Consider the following 17,945-nt stretch of genomic DNA (forward strand, 5'->3'; position numbering starts at 1 on the left):
TGCCCCACCCAGGTTCCAATCTACTCTTGAAGTTAGCATGTGGGGCCTATCCTAGGCCTCCTGTAGACTGAGGGGCCTGAAGCAGCCTCATTGTTGAGCTGGTAACTCTGGACTACATTAGAGGACCTGGGTGAGCAGGGTGGGCCCAGCTCCATGCTATGCCAGACACAGTTACTGTTCTTGACACTCCTGAAATCACAAGATTAAATGAAACTTGGGATATTCACATAAAGTGAGACATTTAAGTTTTTACATTGCATGAGTGGGGGGAAAGGAACTGTGAACCCTAAAACTGGTGGTGGGGGGAGAAGATAAATATAAGGACCTCAAAGTGAAGAAAATATAATTATTTTTAAGCCATTCTCAAATTTTTGGAGACCTGACATAATTTTGAATACTTTCATAGATTCATAGATTCATAGATGTAGGGTTGGAAGGGACATTGTAGATCTTCTAGTCCGACCCCCTGCCGTGGGCAGGAGAGAAAACTGGGCTCAAATGACCCCAGCCAAGTAAACATCAAGCCTCCCCTTACAGAACCCCAGGGTAGGAGCCATCACTGCTTTCCTTGGAAGTTGGTTCCAGATCCTAGCCGCCCTAATTGTGAAGTAGTGCCTTCGAATGTCTAGTCTAAACCTACTCTCTAGCAACTTATGGCTGTTATTCCTAGTTACTCCGGGAAGTACTCAGGGGAACAAGGTCTCTCCCAAACCCCACTGGTTCCCCCTAGTAAGTTTATAGGTGGCCACCAGGTCCCCCCTCAGCCTTCTCTTGCGAAGGCTGAACAGGTTAAGGTCCTGTAGCCTCTTCTGATAGGGTCTGCCCTGCTGTCCCTGGATCATGCGAGTGGCCCTCCTTTGGACCCGCTCACTGCTGTCCACATCCCTCCTGAAGTGCGGTGCCCAGAACTGGACGCAGTACTCCAGCTGCGGCCTGACCAGTGTTGCATAGAGGGGGAGGATCACCTCCTTGGCCCTGCTTGTGATACTTGGAGTTGGCAACATTACACTGGTTACTTTACTTCATAACTGGAAACCCTTTGTTCAATTTATTTAATAGAAAAGATTTGCAGTTCAAAAATCATTTGCAGGAACAACATTGTTTTGTGATGAGGTATGATCTTGATTACCAAGAGAGAAGAGTAAAATTGATAAAAAAAAGTCAAAGTTTCCATCAATTCATTATGCTTGTCTCATTTGCAGGAATCTTCACTTATTGATGTGTGGAAAAGAACCTGCTCCATTCCTAATCCACCAGAACAAAATGACCAGTCAGCAAGTCATATGGCATCCAACTTTCAACAATTTGTTTGCTCAATGACAGACACTCCTGGAGGTATATAGGAAGGCTACTGTAACATGCTCTGAAATGGGCACCAGTCAACCCCTTTACCCACACCTTTATTCAAGAGCTCATCAGAGAACTGGATAACAGGCTCAACATCTTTCTGATGAGCACAAATCTGGCGATCAACAAAACCAGCACCACTAACAATCCGGGGCACCTGAACTTCCCTGTAGCACCAAAATCTGCTACTTCCTATTCTAACATGTTTTTCCTATTCTAGCTCTTCCCCCCATGTGGCCAAGGCATCTAGATTCCAGAATGAAGTAATAGAAAACTTAAAAAAGAGGTGAAGCAACAATCCTGTTTCTCTTCAAACTCAAATTCAGAAGATGCCCCATCCCAAAAATAAAACCTTTTAATATACGCATATGATATTTGACCTGCTGTTGAGCATTAAAGCTGGGATTTCCAGGTTCATTGCTTGTAGAAATATTAATGTATATACACAGTGAAAAAGACACAACAGCATCTGATATTTCTTCTTACAGAAAAACCATAGGTTCCATATAGACAGTTTTTGGACTTCCACACTAGGTCATATGCTGGACTTGTAAGAGCAGCAGAAAGTGGGGACATCACACATGTCCTCCTTGCCTGGATCAACTATCACCTCTTTCAGACAAATGTTATTCTTCCCACATTCTCCTCACTTAGAAAATGAACTACCAAAACTACGGCAGCCACCAAACCTCTGAATCCTTTACAATTTTAGCATATCCTACTAGGGCAAACTCAGCTTCACAACTATAATGCCAAGGGGCCAACAAGCTGATAGAACAGTACATGTAGAATCAAGTGATACCTTGCTCAGATAAAGACAGGCCTACATATTTTGAGAAGATGAGTGAAAAATACTTTGGAGGAGCCGGTTTCTCCAAGTTCACATGATCATTCTAGTCCTCACCAATATCTTTCCTATCCAAAGTCATGAACTCCCCAGCCTGACCCAGGTTACTTAGCTCCTTTTCCTCCAGAATGCTCTTTTCCTGATTAAAGGGAATTTACCAGTCTCGGTCTGTTAGCACAGATGTGATCCTAGACACTCTTTGATTTGATTGGCATTGGGTACTCAGGCCTTCTTTCCTTTCCACAGCAATTCTTTCCTCCCCGCTTCTTCCCTAGCAGGAACCTCCTTTTTTCGCATTTGCCCTCCCCCCACCCCAGTTTCTTTCTTCCCTTTGGGTTCCTCTTCTGGCTCCTTTTAATGGTAGCAATGTTGAGACTCCATATGGAAGGGAAAGATGGAGGGACAAAAGTAGATGTCTACAGCGGGGAACAGAAGATGGAAAGAAGAAAGTCTGAAGGAAAACGAGAAACACAGAATGGAAGAAAGAAGGAAAAGGAACAACAAGGAGAAAGGAAGAAGCAACAACAGACCAAGAACCTTGAAAGAGAATAAAGAAAGAAGAGGATCAGAGGGAGAGATTTAGGCTCAGGGAGGAATGCAAAGAAAGTAAAGTGTGAGTAAAAAATACTGAAAGTTAGAAAGGGGAGGAAAGAAAACTGTCAAGTAGAGAAGGAACAACAAAAAATGTGGGTGATGTACTGCAGTATGTTCTGGTGATTTTTGTATTTGCCTGATGGAAAATTTGGTGTCAAAATATTAATTAAAATATGTGCTAGATGTTTTATTTTTATAGCAAGGGAATGTGAAACTTCAGGATGAGAAGAGATTGTGAGACATAGCTGTCATTGAAGGGAGGTCCGTTGTCCTGTCCTATGTCAGGAAGGAGAATAATCTGTCTGTATTTCATGTGTGTTTACAATCTCGATCCTTGAATATTTTTGCATATATTAATATGTGTTATGTTACTATGGAGTATGCAAGAGCATTTGGAGACTTACATTTAAGAAATTCATTTGCTGGTATGTCACTAAAACTCAAAATACAATATGGGCAAATGAATTTTAATATAGTTAAGGCCTGCCTATCCAGGGAGATAGCCCACAATAATTATTCTGCACTAGCTCTCTGCATGGCACTTATTTTGTGCTAGCAGTGGTTTCATTTATACCACTTCAAGCCAGTGTAGAAAGTATGCTTAGCGAAGAGTAAGAGTGTTCACATTGGGAGTTAATGTGAATACCTGTTGTATTTTACATTTGTACCTAAACTTATTGTGCAATAGCTTCCCTGCATTGACCAGCTGTTAGAGTCACTGTAGTGCAGGAGGCTCAGATAAGGGCTTTTGCACCATGCAAGTCAGCAGTAAAAACAGACGTCAGCATTTGTTTGGAGTCTAGAGGATACCTTCTTCCTTGCAATGCATTTCACTCCTCTAGAATCCTACAACAATAGTACATTGGTTATTTCTTTCTCTGTTGTGCAAATCTTTTCCCGTAACTTTTTCTTTCAAAATTTAATGTGTCAAAAATGCAGGAAACGTCACCTGGTATTTCACAGTGCACCACAGGAGCCTCCTTGGACTTTCCCCATTACTTTTTTTTTTTTGTCTCCCCACAGCCTCTTTTGTTTGCTTGACTAGCTAAGGGCCGAGCTGGGTGCAATATCTTGGCTGTCACCCTGAATCAGAAAGAGCAGAAGTCCTTACCTCTGGGCTGGAGTAATGAGAGGGCTTGCTGCCGTCACTCTCACTAGAACTGCTTTCACTCTCTGAATCAGACTCTGAACTGCTCTCGGATTCACTGGAGCTGCTGCTGCTTGACCCCTTGCTGGAGAGTCCTGAGGTTCTGCTATTGGGCTGTTGCACGCCAGTGCTGCCAGCCCCAAACACAACCCACCGAGGGGGAGGAAGGGGGAGGGGGGAAAAAAACAAAACAACAACATAAAACAAACAAAAACACGCTATTTTTAGGCAGCATAAATCACAGCTGTCTAAATGTTTGCAACCTAGGCTTTGCGGTTACAAAAGTGGTCAGATGGGTTGAAAATTACATTCTTTTAATTGCAGAGGGGGGGGGTGATCGGGTGAGGGGAGGGGGAATCAGATTTCAATGTTAATACCATGCTAACATTAATACATCACCCCTAGCATTTCTTTGCTTTATGAGAGAGGATCAGGTTTTCATTTCAGGTTACTTTTGCATATTTAAGAGAAACTGTAGGATATATTTCCAAGTCAGACAGTAGAAACGTTGGAAATCTTTTGGAAAACCTGGGCTACAGAAAACTTGGGACAGAAAACTTTGAAAAGACTGGAATGCAGAAAATAGCCTCATAATATCTACTGTATAGTCATTACTATCATAAAGAGAAAGCAGGGGGGTCATAAATTGGGATATGGTTCATAATATTGGCCATTTCGAACAAAATAAAATAAAATAAAAAAGGTACAATAACTTCTGGTGGCCCTTTTTATGTGTATTGTATTGGCAAAGTAAATATGATTTAGTTAGCTACATGTGCCATATTCACACTGAAATCTGCAAGAACTAAGGCTCCTGTCCTGAAAACACTTAAGCATGTACTTACCATTATTCACATGAAGCAGTCCTATGTAAGTCAATAGGACTACTCACATTAAAAGCAGAGCATGTGCTTAAGTGTTTTCTGAATCAGGCCTTTACAGAAACAGAAAAACATAATGTTTCCATTCCATAAGTAACTATCTGACTGCAAATATTAAGACATCCCACAGTCATAAACATTTGAGTTTTAAATGACCAATTATCTAGCCTGTTTCCCAGGTTTTGGAATATTGTTGTTTATAGTACATTACATTTTTTGTGATTTATCCAGTCTGTTTTAAATAACTCAAATGAATGGGACTTTCACCTCTACCCATGGGAAACTACTCTGTAATATAACGGACTACATTGCCAGAAGATTTCCCCCAAAATTTGGAATAAATTTGTCCTTTCGTAATTTATTATCCTTATTTATTATTTCATCCCATTACTCATTATCATTACCCTACATTATTCCCCCTTGCCTTCAAATATTTGAAGCTTGCTATTCAGTCCCCTTGGCAGTAATTTCTCAGCCATGCTATACATGTTTAGCTCTTCTGATCTTCCCTCGTAAGTCAATACCTCCAGGCTATGGATCATTTTTATGGCTCTTTTCTGAACTTTTTCCAATTTGTCTATAACTTTCTGATAATGGGATGCTCAAGAGTGAAGGCAGTTCTACAGCTGTGTTTTCACTAGAGCCATACAACGAAGGACCATTATCTTCCTGGTCCTATAGCTTCTGCATATGAATACCAACATTACACTGATGTTTTGGCTCTAACGTCATATTGTAAACTCACATATAGTTTGGTGTCTGAATGCTTAGTGGTCTCTTTCAGCATTAGTGCTTCCTGATGCCTCCAGTGAATATCTACCCTTTGTATTATTTCCCTTCAAATATATTTTCACACTGAGTCACATTTTGTTACTTGCTGCCCATGTTTCCAGGTCTTTTTGATTTATTTCTCTTCCCTCAGAGGTGTCTGCAACAACTCCTAATTTAGTATCAAATGCAAGCTTAATTAAATGGCTGTTCTCTTCCTTTTCCACATCATTAACGAGAATGTTCCATAAATCCAAACCAAACTCTGGTACTCTAATAATAATTTTCTCCCAACTCAATTCACTAATATTTATCATCATTTGTATCTGTTATTCTTCAATTCATTTCTGATCCTTATCTAGGCTAATTTGAATTAATTTTGAGAGATATTTTGTAAGAAACAAAATCAAATAATTAATTAGAAATCAGACATATTACAGCTAGTGCTTTGTCTTCATCTCCCGAATTGTGTAATTTATTCCAGAAAGCAAGTATCTGACCCAAGGCTTCTGGAGATAAGAAATATATAGATGAGAATTTTTCCTGAGTTGAGATCCAGTTGGTGTAGAAAAGAGGCCAGGGTGTCCAAGAGCCAGTTACAATTCCCCAATAGCCCGATTCCCTATTCCACCCAGCTCCTGGCCTACCTCCCCATTTCCAGGGGACTGGTCTAATTCATACAGGCTGTTCAAAGGTTTCCCAAGGAACCATCTGCCTGAAACAAACTTGCCCAGTACCAGTCTAGTCCTTCTGCCTTCTACTTCTACCTCATCTTCATGCATTTAACATGTTGTCTCCAGGGCTAGGGACAGAAATTACACACAAACTGGTATAAGTGATTGGAAACCAGTCCAAATCTATAACACAATAAAAGTTCATTGTACATAACCCCCTTCAAAATTGGCCAAAATGGGTTTAAGATAAACCAGGATGGATGTAGTATCAGACTTACGGGTGCCTGTATACGTACAGGGACGCTGCTGTGATGCACTGTAGTTACAGTGCGTCAGAGCAGACTCAGTTTATCAAGTCTGCTGCACACTCCAGCAGCCTCTGCATCTCGTGTATTCAGAGTCCCCACTTTTCAAAATGGTGGCGGGGGCATTTTAACTAAAGCTCTTCAAATGAGCTTAGTTAAAGTGCCCCCACCACCATTTTGAAGTGTGAGATGCTGAATACATGAGATGCTGTGGGCACTTTAATTAAAACGGCTCTTGGAGCCACTCTAATTAAAGCGCTCCCCCCACCCCTATAACATGTGTAAAGATGTCCTAATTGATTTAGGTTAAATCATTTTATTAAACTTCTGTCCCAGTTCCCCTCCAGATTCAAGTTAACTCACAGTCCCCAGTATCCCAGGATGCTTTGCACCTCTCCTGCAAACCCTCCCTCGCAGGGTTGGTGGCTAGCCTTGGCCCAAGCTGTCTACTCCCACCTAGCAGGGAGGCATGCTCTAGCGCCCCCCTGGCTTCTGGCCTCGGCCACTGTAGGCATGTGGTTGAATTTCTAGAATCAAAAGTGAATGTTGGGTCACTTGCTTTTTGGTTCAATTTACACAGCTTAGGCTAACCTGTGACAATTGAATCAATTCAGCCTTGGGCGTTTACTTAGCCTCGGACACCAACACCAGGCAAAGGAGCTGTTTGTGGCACTTGAGTGCTCCCTGATACAATGGCGGATTTTTCTCTTTGAATTTAGGCTGTTGGTCTTCCCTAAGGCTGAAAGGTTCCAGACTTCATGGACACTTGGAGTATTGATTAAAAAAGAAAATAAAGTGAAGTGAATGAAGGGAAAGCAGCTGGAATCTATTTATATTTGCCAAAAAATTCCAGTCAGGGATCCACTTGTGACCGTCAGAGGCAAAAAATGCATGCTTGTAAAGGTCCACACTCTCATCAGGTAGCCCAGCATTATGGAGATCAGTTAGGAAAGGACATACATGTTCCTTTTTCTGAGATACAAATTTTGTTATAATTTACAAGTTTTAAGTGTACCCAGGTATGGTAAGTGCCTTTAAAGCTTACTATTTGTGAAATATCCTGGCTTAATTCTTTAAATGCAGTAAATATCAGCTTTTTATGTACCCATTGTACAACAGTGATAAGAGATATACAAATGCTTGTAACAGTAAATGATATATCTAGAAGAGGACTGCTGAAGTTTGCTCAGTACCTGTGGATAATTTGGTACTGAGCACTTGCCACTGTTGAAAGATCTAAAGAAATCCCAGATTGGAGTTTCTTGCTTTGTTTACATATATTAATGAATTGTAGTTAGAATCATAGAACTAGAACGGACCTGTATGATCATCAAGTCCGGTCCCCTGCCCTGGGCAGGAAGCATTGGGCTCAGATGAGCTCAGCAAGGTTCCTGTCTAGCCTTGTCTTGAACATCTCCAAGGAAGGCGACTGCACCACCTTTGCTGGGAGCGTGTTCCAGATTCTGGTGACCCTTACAGAGAAGCTTTTCCTTATATCCAACCTGAATTTACTCTCTATTAGTTTGTGTCCATTGGTCCTTGTCCTCCCTTGAGATGCCCTCCTGAATAGTTGCTTTCCTAGTTCTTGATGCTCCCCCCTGATGTACTTGTAGGCAGCTATCAAGTCACCTTCTCTTCCTCAGGCTGAACAGGCCCAGTTCCTGGAGTCTCTTCTCATTGGGCCTACCCTCCATGCCCTTAATCAAACACGTGGCCCTTCTTTGTACCCTCTCAAGCTTATCCATACCCTTCTTGAAGTGCGGTGACCAGAACTGGGCACAGTACTCCAGTTGAGGCTTCACCATCATTGAATAGAGAGGGAGAAGTACCTCCCTGGATGTATTGGCCACACAGCAGCTGATGCATGCCAGAGTTTTATTGGCCCTTTTGGCAGCCTTGTCACACTGCTGGGTCATATTCATCTTCCAGTCGATCATGACCCCCAGTTCTCATTCAGACGCTGTGCCAGCCAGTAGGCCACCACCCATTGTGTAGCTGTGGTGAGGGTTCTTCCTACCCAGGTGAAGGACCTTGCAATTCTCCCTGTTAAACCTCATCTGATTTCATTCTGCCCATAAGTTCAGTCTGTAAAGGTCCTCCTGGATCTTTGCCCTATCCTCTGGTGTGCCTGCATTTCCCCACAGCTTGGTATCATCTGAGAACTTAATCACTGTGCTTTCTACCCCTTCATCCAAGTCATTAATGAATATATTGAATAGCACGGGTCTGAGCAAATCCCTGAGGGACCACATTGGAGGCAGCTCTCCAGGATCAGGCCATCCCAATGATCACCACTCTCTAAGAGTGGCCTCTGAGCCAGTTGTCCACCCACCTCACTGTAGACTGGTACAGCCCAGTACTCTCCAGTTTGTTAGAGAGAATCCCATGGGAGACAGAGTCAAATGCTTTGCTGAGGTCTAAGTAGATGACGTCAACCTTGTGTCCCTTGTCCAGATGGTTAGTGACCTGGTCATAGAAGGACACAAGGTTCATCAGGCAAGATCTGCCCTCAAAAAAGCCATGCTGGTTGCTGTTTAGTATCCTATCCATTACCAGCTTGTAGTTGATGGCTTCCTTAACCAACTTTTCAAAGATTTTACCTGGGACCAAGGTCAGACTGACTGGCCTCTTCCCTTTCTTAAAGATGGGCACCACATTGGCCCTCTTCCAGTCATCTGGACCACTCCTGAGTTCCACAACTCTTCAGATAGCTTGGCTAGTGGCACTGCTATTAACAAATATTGCTCCCTAACAAATGAAAGAACAAAGACTAAATAAATCTTCAGCATGAACATTTTTTTTTTTAAACTGAAAAGACCAGTGCCCTTTCTGACCCTAGATAAAGAATCAGTTTTGAGAGTGTCCTGCTCTATTGGATTCTCAGTCTTCTCAGAGTATCTTAGTCAGTGTCTATTGTCAAGCAAACTTCTTCAACATCACAGAACATCTGCACATTTATGTCCTTTCCCTGGTGACTGTGGTTTTAATTTTCAACCTATCATTTTAGTTTGGCGTTGACTAAAGCTTTCAAAATTTCTAGACAGGCTAAGGGATAAAAGCTGTAATATTTCTTTCTTGTTATGACATGAAATGCTTTTTTTTTCTAGGCCGCTGAATAGAAATTGTTACTACAGCCAAAGATATAAAATATAACTGTTGGATTCTTCACAAACATCTGGAAATCTATGTTTGTAGCTATAATGATAGTCAGACTACTGAAAAAATGAACTGCACAAATATTTTCCTAGTTTATAGTGATACTGTGGAAGTCTCCCAATTTCTTCCCTCCTACCCCCCTGACTATATCCACTATTATGAATAAATCATGTTTCTGAAAAGTGCTTACTGCATTATGATGGATTAGTATGAAAACACTTTTGTATTTCTTTTTACTTTCCATTAAAAAAAAATATAAACCATGGAACTGAATCAGTGACTTGTTTTGAACTGTCCTTTCATAGGCATGTAAGCAAGAACTTGCAGTCAAAATAAAATATGGACATGCATTTTAATCATTGTGGCACATAACATTTACACATGCTAGTGTATCTTACTGTGGAGTTATGCCTTAGAATGAATTATTATAGCTTGGAAATAATATTTTTTATTTCAAGCAATTAAATGAAAATATGAGTAGCAACGATCCTATCCTTTCAAGCCCTCGGATAAGAATGCCCATTCTGTCTGACCTTAGAGTAAGAGAGCAGAAGCCTACCTTTATAGAGATGCCAGAAGCTCAGTGAAGCATTTACGTGGTAAAATTAAAATCTTAACCTAGACTTCACCAAATACACAGCTACTGAAAATAATTACACAACTCTCACTGTTATTGAGAGTCATGCTGTTGCGTTCAGGTAGCTGAACATAGAATGTATTATAATAATCCAAGCTCAGTGCTACAAAGGTGTGCATTATGTATAAAGTCTCAGAGTGCAAAAGACAGAACTGCAGTCTGGCAACATTCCTAAACCAATTAAAAGGAAAAAAAATCCTTGGCTACTGCTGATGCTTGGGAGCTTGCTTTCTCCTTGTCTTAAATTTTGGTAGCCATTTTATTTCCACTTTGTCTAGATACATATGATTATCTAGTATGTAAGGTAGTGGTGAATCAGGCCCTGAGTAAGGCCCATGCCAAGGCAAAATATTGGACTGATCCTTTAAAATACATTCCCAACAAAGCTAAGAAGTCTAGGAAAATGCTTACTTTTCATACCATCTATCCCAAGCAATCATCATAATTATCGCTTTGCAAGAACCTTATCCAGATATTTGTTTTTAAAGAGCACAGTAACTCTGTCCCTTAGACACTGTTTGGTATATTTGTTTCTGTGTCTGGAGACTGGAAAATATATAGCAGTGTCATCTGCATAGATGTGATAATCTAAATTATTTTTGTTCTAAATCTGACCCTCAGGTACCATATACAAAGCTGCATGAAAAGCATCATAGCCAGAACAGAACCATGGGAAACTCTGCAAGTGTTCTAACACTAGTTAAAGTGATGAGTACTGGAGAACGGCTCTATGAAATAAACAGAATATGTACATAAAAAGTGACTATAGCAGAAATCTCTTTTCCCAAGGCAACTTACTGAGACTAATCACTGAGGTCTGACCAGACATAGCTTAATACGGGCTATCATAATATTGTAATAAAACTGTCAGAGCCAGACTCTTCTCCAGTTGGTTCAACAGGGTCTGATAATCCAATGTGTCACCGAAGAATGCAGATAGATCTTAAAACACCAACATGGACAGGACTTCTCTATCGATTATGTTTAGCACATCATTAATGACTCTGACTAGGACAGACTGCAATTTAGCTTACAGTTCATTACCTCCAATATGTGCCACCACATTTTCCAGGAGCCTGGCCAAACATGGCAGGTAAGAAATCAGCCTAGAGTTTCACTGTAGATTGGGGTGAGCAAGAGCTCATTCGGTGTTCGACATAGCCACAACCTTTCAGCCTATGGCAGGAGATGTAGTCAGTAAATGAGAGATAATTTGTTGCAATAAAAGAGGGAAGTTGAGAACACCAAGAAGAAAGGAAGATAAGGAATGTCTGGGGTAAGAGGATCTTAGCCTATAAGTGCATTCAGGACTCTCTGTAGGAGAGGACAATGTAACAAACAGTGAGAAAACATGAACAATGATGCAGTTGGTGATCAGGTCAGCAGTAAGTGGTAAATGCATCAGAAGGAAAAGAAGCTGTTCTCCCCTGGAGAAGGGAGTCTGAATGCTTCCGTTATTCAAAAGACCCAGAAAATCTGTTGCTGGCCTCGAAAAAGTTTAAACACTGAGGGAAATAAGCCAAACAAGATGGTTAATAAAGAAACAGTACTCTGAAATGGAAGGCCAAATCTAGTGCAAACTGATACTGTTAAACTACACAGAACTACAGTGGTTGGGGTTCTGGCCCAGACTACATAATACTACTTTAAATTCAATGATAAAAATATATCCCAGACTTTAGAAGAAGAACCTGACTGTCAAAGTCGTCTCCTCCTCCTCCTCCTCTAAAAAAAATCCAGATACATGCATGTGTAGTACTATCTTTCACTGTCATTAAAATTAGTGTAACCAACTGGGAAGGCTCTCACTACACATGCTTTATTCTTTCTTTGAGAGGAGTACATTCCATATGGTAGTTCCTCAAAGTAGAGATCGAGAGTTTTGTGCCAAAATCTGTATCATTATCATTACTGTCTGGCACCAAAGGAAGTGAGTCATTCATATACACAGTAAGGAAATCCTTCCATGCTGATAATTAGCAATGAATCAAAGAAGCAGCAATGAAAATGGCCATTCCTACTAGAATCTCTGCAAGTACCTTTCAAATGCCCTTTCAGAACTCTAGTTTCAGTGTCTGTCTATTTAAAGTATTCTTATGCATATGGTATAGCTTGGCACTTAAAGAGATAGCCACTCTACTACTGTAACATGATTTTTTGAAGCATTTTTTGAGGGACACCAAGAAATACTATTATAATGACAGACTATCAGCATGCTAGATGAAAACTTTTATTTAGTGCTTGCAGGACTTAGATAAAAAAGAGAGATATTCAGTAAATGGAAGTGATATCATAAACCCTGGAACACCCTGCCATCTGCCACCTGCAAGTTTTAAAATATAAAGAATGGTTTTATGGTTAAAACACAGAAATGAGAATCAGGAAACCTCTATTCTATTTTCAGCTTTGCCACAGGCTAACCTGAATGACCCTGAGCTAGTTGATAGATTTCTCTTTGCCTCCGCTTCCTCATATGCAAAATGAGAGTAATATTACTTACTTGTCTTGCAGTGTACTATGATATTTAATTAAATATTACATGAAAACACTTCAATATCCTCAACTAGAAAGTGGTGTAGAAATAGGAAGCACTATTGTGTCATAGCAGACAAATTATCAATGCACTGACTTGTTATAATAATTTAAACAACTGATTGTATAGACTTATATAATTAATTTTCTGACTTCTTAAAATACATTATTTCTTATAAAAATATTGTTCAGTAAAGAAAAAGTGTCTAGCCTTGTCACATCCTTTTATTGGGATTGAACACATACTCATGCGCACGCACACACACACACACTGGACTGGATCAGGTCCTTTTCTTGAGACAGAACTGTTTCCACAAGTCTATTAATATCTTTGGGAAACAGAAAAATGTTTTCATACCTCATTCACATAATGGATGAGCAATGAAAGGGGAGTCATGATGAGTGAGAGTCCTGGAGGTTGTTTGGCTTGTCACAATATATAATGCTTCTGTGAAAGTACTGCATTAGCTGAGCGGTGCCACCTTTGCACAGTGCAGCTAATAAAGTACAGCTGCCAAGAACAGAGTTCACAAACTCCACCTATATTTTAACACTGTCCTTGGGAGTTGCTTAAATAGTTTGTGCTGACAAGACTACAAGTATTAGCTGATAATGCAAACCTAAGGTAAATCAGTGCTCCTTAGAGAGTGAGGTCTGCAGCATATGATCGTAGCCTAATTAGTAGAATAATATGCCACCAACATAAAAATAAATGGAAAATAATATTACTGTATTATAAAAAACCCTATCAAAATCACAACAAAGATACACAGCATAATTCAGTCTAATATTTTAAGAGTTCCCATTTCTAGTTTGATTGCAATTGGAGGCAGCCGTGCAAGATTACAGGTCCCACTTTGGAGGGACATTGTCAGAATTAGAAAATACCATAAAAACTGTCTAAAATAGCAGTGTTATTGGCAGCTCCTCATCCTCTCCATGAGCAATAACTAATAATGATACCAGTAGCATGAACAGTCCTATCAGGAGGAGTATACGCCTCAGTACTTGAAAGGAAAGGGTGCTAAAAACCCAGGGCTGCATTTAACTTGGGGATGAAGTGATTAGTCAGCAGGTTGACAGCTGTGCTAGGAGCCCGGTGCCAGATTCCAGTGTATGCTTTCCACGCCTGCCAAGTGTTTACTTGTCGCGCCAGATAAATGGAACATCAGCAGTGTTTTATTTGACCTGCTCACAAGAAAAATAAAGCAACTCTGACTTCCTTGGTGTGTTTGTCATTGACCTTGCATCAGCTGAATATGAGTGGTGAGATTTCCTAGTCCAGGCAAGTTAACTCTTCACAGAATGGCTTTTCAAAAGTCTCTTCTTCATGTGTAATAAGAAGTTGCCTAAAGGTTGTAAATATTGTAACATGAAAAGAAAGAGCTACAGACAGTGCCAACGTTTCTCGTATACTCCTTGGAACAAGCTTTTGGATTAATGGCCTAACAATTTACAATAGGCATTGACTCTACGTAGAGATGTTCTGGGAACACCTGTCACCCTGCCTTCATCAGAGAAAAATCTAGGAACCATTTCCAAGGAACAAGTTTTTGGAGGTCAAAAAATGAATGGGTCACGTGAAAGAAGTTTCAGAGACTAGTTGACCAATATAAGAGCACCACAGACCTGCCCCTTGTGCTTGGTGTATTGATGGCTTTTGTGAACTCCCCTTCATCTGCTCCTTAGAGGTTGTCTTTTTTCTCTTTCCCCTCATTAGTTTGCTCTTCTACACAGTTACAATCTTGTGCTCTTCCATGTGACAGGGTTTTTCATCACTAGCAAGCAGATGAGAAGGGATGACCTGGCTGAGATCAGCCTTTCTGCTCATCGTTTGTGTGGCCTCCTTACATGGGCTCAGAATGGACCAGATGCTTTTCTCAGTAGCCCATCATCCATGAATGATATTTTAATGTCATTCCTACCTCTGCTTTACGCTGTCATTTTTATTTAAGTCAGCACAGCTTCAAGCTGCTTGGCAGAGCTAGAACACTGTTTAACTGAAGAAAGAAATGATTGAAGTAACTAACTGCTTACAATGCCCATTGTGTTTTATCATGTGGCAAAAGCTAAAGGGGAAAGAAAGTGTGGCAGGTGAGTTTATTAACTTGTTGCACCAGCAGTGTTATACCAGACTTGGTGTTATACCAGACCTGGCGCACAGACTGAACCTGTGCCAGATCCAGCCTGCAAACTGACTTCACACGCTGGGTCTGGGGCTGTGTGCTAGGTCTGGCCACAAACCAGTCCCACATACCAGGTGTGGGGCCATGAACTGACCTCATGTACTTGAACTGAGGGCCATGAGCTAGACTGGACCCCATGCACTGGGCCAGGGCCACACACCAAGTCTATGTACCAATGTTAGGGGACTGGGATGTGGGCAGTCTGGCATGGGAATTGGGTCTCTGAGGGAGGGATGAGGATTTGAGAGCTAATTACAGATCCAGAGGCAGGAGCTGGAGGAGTGTCTAAAATACAAGCTGGGTCAGACTCCAGAAGGTCAGAAGCCAAGGGGAAACCCACAGGTCCAAGTCCAAACGCAGCCAAGCCGGGGATCAAGAGCCAGAACACAGGACTCTGGGAACTACAACCAAACAGAATTCCTTTTCCTTCTTTTGCTTTACTCTACTGGCATTTTGTTTCAGTAAATGTATTAATAAACCCAACCCCACAGCTGCCAATCTACAATAATGAATTTCCTATCATTTTTAAGCACAGTGTGTTATGCTGAGGCTCCCTACAACATTACAGCCTCTTGCTTCAGTCAACAGAAGTATATAAATGGCTGTCTGGCAAGACTGTCTTCATATTCTGAACATCCAAATACTGATGAACTTGTGCAGATAAAATTACTAACTACTGTAATAGCTGTCCAAATGGGTGTAATAAATTTAAATGTGTGACAAACTCTTTCAGGTTTTACTGACTCTTAAGTGTTGTTGCTGCCAGTTTTAGTTTTACTCTTTGACTTGAGCCATATTCTATTGTCTCCCAAAGGTCTTTTTTTTTGGCCTGTCTGCTCTAGTTCTATACATTGCCTTGAAGGAACTTATTGTAAGTTGATTTGTTCTGTATAAAGAAATTCTAACTTATCCTCCTTACGTACATCATTTTCTAGGCAGGGCACCATTTGCATGGTTTGTTAGGCTACACTTGATCAAAAGTGCATCCTTGCACATGTTGTAGAGAAATCATAAATGCCTAGAACAATACAGAGTTGTCTGGCATGACTCAGGGCATTAGGGAGGCTGGGAAAGGAATGTAGCTAACAAAGTCCAGAAAGGCTGTGGACAGTAGGCTAATCCAATTGGTTTGAAATTATTTGAGGCCCTTAGAATGTTCTTTTATTCTCTCAATTTGAGTAAGTCCAATCTATTTCTCTCTATGTGAAAAGTAATAGAGCATGTTCTTACAAAAGAGCTGTATGTGATATTTGATTTGCATCTTATATCCCAAAGAACTCAGGAAACAATAAAAGAATGCATATTATTAACTGAAATGACCCTCAAAGAGTGTTTGCATATGGGGTATACTGCTTAGGACCTTAGGACATGAATATTTGGACGTGGCTGTTCCTCCTAAGGCCTAGATTTAGGCACCCTTATTTTGTTTTAGTAGCTCATTACTTTATAACTTCAGTGAAAATTGCTGGGGAGTGAAGATATAGTCCGTCTCAGTGACAGTATCAGAATCTGACCCATGGTGATAGTTTTGTAATGTCTGGATGCTGGAAATAAAATTTCATACTAGATGGTAACACTCAACTACAGCTTCTTCAATCCCAGTATCTAAAGCTAGCTTAATTATAAATGTAGGATGAAAAATAATGTGACAATAGTTAATACTGAATTAGTGTCATGAATATAAGTACATTAAATCTATATTAGGACTATGATACAGATTGCACTTCATATTTCTATGGAAAAGAAATAAAAGTTTGAATGTGAACTGCATCCCTTTCTGGATGGCATCCATGGAAAACAAACTGGAAGGTTTGTTTAATGCACATACAGAGCACAATTGGAGACAGAAAAAAAACCTTCAAAGTGATGAATATAATTTTATTTGCTTTATTAATCCAGAGCATAGTACCCATGTGCCTGGATTCAGTGGCTCCCCAGCTGCACCTTCACACAGTGTGTTATCAATCCTCTATTTCTAAGAAATGCGCTACCCAATAAGAGGAAAATAACACCAGAATCGCATGACATTTTAACAAAATAATCAGTCTTAAACCAGACTGTGTTTGGATGTAGCTATTCTTATAGGATTTGAATTGTGCCTGTACTAGGTATATCTTTGCATAAGTCAGTTTGTATCATATATTTTTGCTATTTCTTAAGTGCCATGTATCTTTTAAAATTTTTTACAGTACAAAGATATCATTAAGGAACTCACATGTGCCTTAATCTATTCTTCAACCTTGCCTTTGTTCTTCCTGCCTCTCCCCAGGAAGGAGGAAATTGTGAATGTGATGGATATCAGTGAGGGAAGTCCACCATAGCTGCTCCTCTATCATGGTTTCCCCAACCAGCTGCCAGCCTCTTTCCTACCTAATTTGACCCTTTGACTTTCTGGAACTCTCATCATAATTTCTTGAAGATCTTCCTCTTGGCTTCTGCTTCACTGATAACTTGCATGCTGTAGGATGCATCGTGTAATGTGGCATATATCCCCATAGCATGAATTTAAATTTAGCAGCAGGATCCGGCAAGGAAGCTATTAAAGGTGTTGAAGCCCACATCTGTTGCTACTAGGATGGAAGGGAGTGTGATGCCCAACTGTGAGGACATATGTAATTTTTCTTTAAAGCTGCAGCAGGTAACCAGGTTACTGCAAGAGGCGGTAGAAATTTCTATACAAAAGCTCTACAGTGAAAGTGAAAGACAGAGGGAGACAAAAGGACTTTAAGAAAAACAGTATTTTCTTAATCTGACAAAATCCTTTGTTTAGTGTTACAAGAAAGCTATACTGAAACTCTTTATTACTGTTACTCAATAATTAACCCCCTGCTGAGCTTAAAAAGCCTGGAGAAAAGGTGTTGGGCTTCGCCA

General features: G+C 40.5%; 1 protein-coding gene across 4 annotated transcripts in view; it reads right to left on the minus strand.

Moving 5' to 3' along the window:
- The window catches only part of LOC102563459 (ALF transcription elongation factor 3), a 252,046-nt gene that overhangs the window by 72,404 nt on the left and 161,697 nt on the right, over positions 1-17,945 (minus strand). For all 4 annotated transcript variants that reach the window (XM_059720988.1, XM_059720987.1, XM_059720990.1 and 1 more), the window contains one exon: positions 3,900-4,065. In XM_059720988.1, the coding sequence (XP_059576971.1) occupies positions 3,900-4,065 (166 nt within the window). The remainder of the gene's footprint in view (positions 1-3,899; positions 4,066-17,945) is intronic.

The sequence above is a fragment of the Alligator mississippiensis genome, chromosome 1 (assembly GCF_030867095.1).
Source record: "Alligator mississippiensis isolate rAllMis1 chromosome 1, rAllMis1, whole genome shotgun sequence".
Classification (NCBI taxonomy): domain Eukaryota; kingdom Metazoa; phylum Chordata; order Crocodylia; family Alligatoridae; genus Alligator; species Alligator mississippiensis.